General features: G+C 39.3%; 1 protein-coding gene across 1 annotated transcript in view; it reads left to right on the top strand.

The window, feature by feature from the left end:
- ADGB (androglobin) overlaps positions 1 to 6,273 on the top strand; it is a 360,063-nt gene that overhangs the window by 168,595 nt on the left and 185,195 nt on the right. The window contains exons 15-17 of the mRNA XM_019527460.1: positions 1,926 to 2,094; positions 3,278 to 3,341; positions 5,053 to 5,155. Coding sequence (XP_019383005.1) covers positions 1,926 to 2,094; positions 3,278 to 3,341; positions 5,053 to 5,155 — 336 coding nt within the window. The remainder of the gene's footprint in view (positions 1 to 1,925; positions 2,095 to 3,277; positions 3,342 to 5,052; positions 5,156 to 6,273) is intronic.

The raw sequence follows: 6,273 nt of genomic DNA, 5'->3' as shown, positions 1-6,273 counted from the left end.
CACCCCCAATGGATGCCTCTTCCAGCCCCCAAATTGTCCCCTGCCCCTGGATTGACCTCCCCCCCCCAATAGACTCCTCTACTCCTGAATCACTGTAGTCACAGCAGCATCAGGAGCTTCCCCCTCCCTGCATGCTCCCAGGCTACTTCCTGCTTGCACCATCCCCACACACCTAGATCCAGCCACTAGCAGGTCCCACAGCTGCTCAGCATCTCCTTGCCCCTCCCCCCTTATCCCCTCCCCCTACCCATCCTGCAGTTGGAGGGGCTGGCAGGGGCTGCTGGATTTTGTTGCACAGGGTCAGAGGTAGTCTGCAGGGACCCCAGGAGTAGGCAGGGAAGGGGAACCCCCCAGCAGTGCCTCTACCACTCTTGGGCTGATTGGGATGGTAAGGCAGAAATTTGGGAGTGGAGGGACCAGTGGGGGGCAGCAGGGGCAATTGGGATGGCAAGGGAGCATTCTGGGGATTTAGAAGTTCATTCAGGGATCGGGGGTCAATTTGGGGAGAAAAGGGGGCAGCAGCCTGGTAGCTCCCCACCCACCCATCCACTCCCTTTTCCCTCCTCCAATCCTGTATCCCTCTGCTCCACTAATCCCCTTCACCCTTTTTTCCTCCCTCCCCACTCACCCCATCCCCACCTACCTGTTGCCTGGCTGTCCCCAGCTGTCAGTCCTGGGAACAGTGCATCCTGGGAAACTAGAAGACTGTAGATTGGTGGTTTTATCTTGGGTAAACACCTAGAAGTTAGCTCAAGCCAACTAGCACAGCTCAAAGATAATCCTTGCCCAAAGTAATGTAACTTTAAGTTGCCTAGAGGGCACTTAGCTAACACTATGTGGCATGTCAACACCCTTGAAAGGATCTCAAGGCACCCTGGCTGAGAATCACTTTCCTAGGCTAAACAAGCCCAGATCCTTTAGTCTATCATTGTTGTAAGGCCACCTCTCCATTCCCCTGAACATTTAGCACTTCTTTGCATCTATTTTAATTACTATTAATCTTTTTTAAAATTTGTGCTTGCAGTTAGCTGGTAATTGCACTTCTTGTGCACAAGATAAGCAACAACTGATTTAGTAAAAATAACTTCTTCAAGTCATTGTGAAAAGTATCAGTTTGATAATCTGGGTTTATTAAAGCTTCTATGTATAGAGCAAATAAGGAATGGAAACCAACAGCATATAATCACTTAGGCTTCTTTGTTCATGCATAAATCTAAACACTTCCTCGGCTTTATCTACTAGTAAAGCTGTTAATTGCAGAATACCATACAATGTGTACATTGCATATTATGGCATTTGTTTTTTCCTTGATAGCAATCCAAAAAGGAATTTTCATATCCATATATTGGCTGTGAATTAGCCTGTGCCTGGTTTAGCTTTCCAGAGGTTATGTTCACATAGTACTGTCAGGCCCTGTGCCTGTAAGCAACTGTGCACATACGTTTCTTTACTATCCTGATTAGCTCTGTAATTTGTTACTATAGTAAAGGTGAAGCCAAGTAGTTGTGGATCTTAGTGCTCAAAATTCAGTGGATGGTTTCTTTTTCACTCTCCTGCCAGTTCTGCTTTCTGCTGGGTATGTAGATAGGAAACCTAGGAGAAGGTGCCTGCTATCTTTCTTATGGAGGTGACTTCGTGTTTACTATTGTGTACATGGGGTAGTGGGATATTTCAAAAGTGCTGAAGTTCCAGGGTATGCCATGGTATGTTATTCCAAACTTGGTTGTACATTGAGACATGGTAGCTAGGAATTCAAGATGCAGGCATCTTGGTTATATATTATTTGGTTATATTTTATTTAAATGTTTTGGATATATGAAAGAAAAATCTTGTCAGGTTTTGTGCTGTGCAGTACAAAAAACTCCCATTTCTATAGTTTGCATATTCTTGACATGTTGAATTCTATGTCTCCCTCATCCATGCAGAAGAATTAACTGAATTTATAAGTAATGATGTGGCGCAGACATCAGAAGCAGCTGATACTTGTGTTTACAGCCAGATGGTGGATAAATCACAGGAAGATATTGAGACAGAAAGGAGTCCTGTTTCTAGGGAGACATGGATTAACTTTGAAGACTTCTGTACTTGTTTTCAGTAAGGAACAGAGGTTTTATTTTATATTTCTTATAATTAAAATTATAGTTGCGCTATGAAAAATAACAATGTAAAACATGTTCATTTTCAACAGATCTGTTCCTTGTCTGCACGCAGTGTCTTACTAGGTTTCTTTTAGGGGAAATATGAGTTGTTCACCTTTCTTGCTGCTGTTTGTGCTATAGAATCTATGCAGCTGAATGAGGACAAATGGGATTCTGTTCCTTCTTTTGCATCATCAACATAATTCCCAATCAGTTACACCTTTGCAAACCCAGTAGTGGGGTTGTATGCATGTCAGTGAGGCTCTGCAATGGCCTGCAGAATTTCTTTATAACAGTTAAAGCAAGAATTCAGCTCTGGTTCTGACCTGCTTATGGGGCTTGGAAATATAGGAATGGAGGACAGTGGTTGGTATTTACCACTGCTCCCCCGCCATCAAGTTTTCCAACTTGTGGGGAGCCCCACAAGTTGGTGTGAGTCTGTGGGACAGATTTGGCCTATAGGCTGGAGGTTGAGCATCCCTGATATACATCATATTAATACACACTATATTTGATATGCATTGGTTTTGAAGAATGTGTCAGAGCTTCAGTGAGGACTTTGAATAGCTAAAACATTTCTTTATATAAAATCTTGAACTCTAAGTTGAATTCTGCCCTCTATTAAAGTTGAGTTCACTGAGACTGATTCATTCAAACCAAGCTCAGAAATTATTGCAGTGGGAATTTTCAGTCATTATCTAAGGATGAGTAAAAACCAATAGATTTCATAGGAACATTAACACACTACATAAAGAAGTATCAGCACTGTTAGGGGTACTTTTGAATTTTGTAATTATAGTGATTTTTTTTAGGTATTAAACTTTTATGGTAACTTCAGTTTGTTGCTTGCAAAAAAAAAAACTACCTGCCTGATATGCACAAGAAAGACTTGGAACTGCAACAAACATATTAATCAATGTCAGCAGCTTTCACTGGAGATCAATTGTATTCATCTTTTATGAAGCTACAAATGTTGAACCATTTTCAAGAAACACTTTTGATTCTGTTTCACAAAAAGAGAGAGCTAATTATAGCATGTTTGTGAAATAAAAGTTAGTACTTTATGCTATGAATGGAGCATTGTCTTTAATATATACTATTTAAATTAATTGTTCCACATATTTTTCTTTTCTTAATAGGTACCTACATATTTTCCACAAACCACAAACGTATACTTATAGTTATCAGAAGGCAGATTTTAAGGTAAGTGGGATGACCTGCAGAGTTTCTTTACAACAGATAAAGCAAGAATTCAGCTCTGGCTCTGACCTACTTTTCAGGGATTGGGAATTTGGTAATGGACAAGAGTGACAGTATTAACTTCCATCACTCACCTGCCACCAAATTTCTCAACTTGTGGGGAGCTCCATGGGCTAGATGCTCTGGCTCTGTGGGCTACATTTGGCCAATGGATTGAGCACCCCGATACACTTCATATTAATACACATTATATTCGATATGCATTGGTTTTGAAGAATGTGTCAGCACTTCAGTGAGAAGATAAGTGGAAGCTTTGCATTAAGTTTTATTTTTAATTGGGGAAAACCTTATAAAACTTTTAACTCATAAATACTGAACATCTGTATTAAACATGTAAAGCAACTCCTACAGATAAAATAGATGAAATACACATGGGAATACCTATATCTACTAGTCATAATTCAATGTAATTGATAGTAAATCCTGCAAAATAATGTAGCAAATATTTTTCTGTATTTAGTATTAGAAACTCCTGTAGTACCACAAATTGTTGTCATGTAATAAAAAATGAAAAATATGGATTATGTTAATCGGGAAAAGATTGCAGGTTGGACAAGATCCTAAAGTTCTCTTTGTCATGCATCTTAAATCTCAAGTCAACAGCTGATGCCCTCTTCCCCTCCCTTCCTCTTCCCCCACTGCCCAAATCTCTGAAATAGGTGGGATAGAAATGCAGACCACTCTTCCATGTGTTCTCAATGGAAGTGCAGCTGTGATGAATCTGAGGATCTATGCCAGTCACTGAAATGACATTATAGACTGCAGTTACAGTACATAAGCATTATAGAAATGCTTTTGGATATCTGTGCTTCAATTTACAGAACTGGAAGATTTAACACTAATAATAAAATAATATGTTAAATAACATATTTCACCTGTGGTTTGGTAATTTCTACATTAATTCTCCATAACTACTCCCCCTTTAAAGTTCATTCTGCATGAGTATAGTATGAAATCCTACACTTAGAAAGTTAACTCTATATTACGTAAGTGCAGGGAACCTACAATATTATTAGTCTCTAAATTGTAAAGCCTAACTAGATTATGGGCCTGTTTTCCTGTTTGGACTTTACAACTGCATGCAAATTAAAAATATACTATACATTAAAAAAATCAACCAATATCAAGGCAGTGTATTTCTTTGTGCTAGGAATCAAAATGTCTAGCTTAGAAACATTTTATGGAATTGCTTCATTTATTGTTTACAATATTTGAAAAGTAGAAATCATAATATTCATGTAGAATCACGTTTGTTCTGTTAGCTGTGTTAAATAGCCAAACCCAGAATCTCCATGGTATTGTATGTCTTCAAGTTTACTAAAGTTAACCAGAAAGTTGCAGAACAATATCTTCATGTTTTGTACCATTAAAATAGCATAATAAAGAACCAAAAATAGCTATTATAAATTGCCAGCTGGTAAGCAGGACATTAGTAAATTAATGATATCAGAGGAAGAATAATTTCCCTTAATTTTTACTTAATCTGCATGCATAAGTGACTTGTAACTTCTTCAGAAGTGCTTCTGACAATTAATTGTTTATGTACTATGCCTTGAGACACAAAGTTGGATTTTTAAGTCAGTCATTATAAAAGTCATTGTTACATGGCAGCATTCAACTGATATTCAACATTAATGTCCTTTTCCCCCTGCAGTCTACTGATGATCGAATCTTCTATTATTTATTTGTGGACAGTTTGAAGCCTATTGAAATCCTGGTCAGTTTTTCTGCGTTAGTGCGCTGGGGAGATACTGGAGGTAAAATCAGTACAAAGAAAAGAGAGTGTATGTTGTTATTGATTGTTCTGTCTTGCTGAAGATTCTCTTTTATCATAAGATATTTTTTAAACTCATATTTTTCTTTTCTTTTCTTTTTTATGTTGAACTTGTGTGACAGTTGTAGTCTAGGTAATTTAATAAGAATTGGGATAGTTCTGTTTGATAATTCAGAGTTCTCTCACCTGCAAAGCTGATACATGTTGTCTGTACTATCATAAGGCTTTTTTTTGTTAACCTCTAAGAAATATGTCACAGTAAATCAGACCACCAAGCTACATTCAGTTGTGCAGTATTTTGGGACTGGTTATATACAGTTTAGAGTTAAACTACACAGGAAATTACCTGCAGCAAGCATTAACATGTTCACAATTTTGTTTTTATATTACTACAAGTATATGATAGACCCTGTGGGTATGTCTACATGTGCAGTTAATGCGAAGTAAGAAACTCGAGTTTATTGCTCCTGGGTGCACCATTTAAATATGCACCACATATAGCAGCATGTTGAGCTGAGTCAGAGCATCTCCAGCTGGCAGGGAGACCCTGGGTGTCAGCCTGCCAGTCCGGGGCTCCTCCCCCTGGCTCGACATCCTATAGAGGGGCAGGTTGGAGCACATCGGTGCTACTGTGTGGGACTAACTAACAGGCAGCTCCCACACTGACGCACCCTCAGGCCCAGCCAGCCCGGACAGTTTCTACATGTGCGCTGCAGCACAGTAAAAAACTCCACAGCAGGATAGTACTAACGTTTATAAGTACTCCCTTACTCTGCTGCCGAGTTAATTCATTTATTCCAGCCTAACAGGGGTTAACATGTAGGCATGTGACACTTAATGCAGAGCTGATTAGTCAAGTCTGCTGTAAATGTTTCATGTAGAAACACCCTGCGACACATGGTAGAGCAGGACTATGTGGTAGGGGAGTCTAAAGGAGTGTAAAAGGGTCCCCTTTACATCATCATAAATCATTTAAAAATATGTAAAAGAGGAAAGCTGCTCTATTTCCCCCTGACTCAAGTGGCTGTCTACAACATTAGCAATGGGTGAAGAAGCACCAGCAATAGATATTTTGTCCTTCATTTTGTTGGGGGGGGGGGG

Source organism: Gavialis gangeticus, unplaced genomic scaffold (genome assembly GCF_001723915.1).
Source record: "Gavialis gangeticus isolate Ggan-Ray unplaced genomic scaffold, GavGan_comp1, whole genome shotgun sequence".
NCBI lineage: Eukaryota > Metazoa > Chordata > Crocodylia > Gavialidae > Gavialis > Gavialis gangeticus.
Note: the sequence above shows the minus strand (reverse complement) of the source record. Positions and strands in the feature narration are given on the sequence as shown.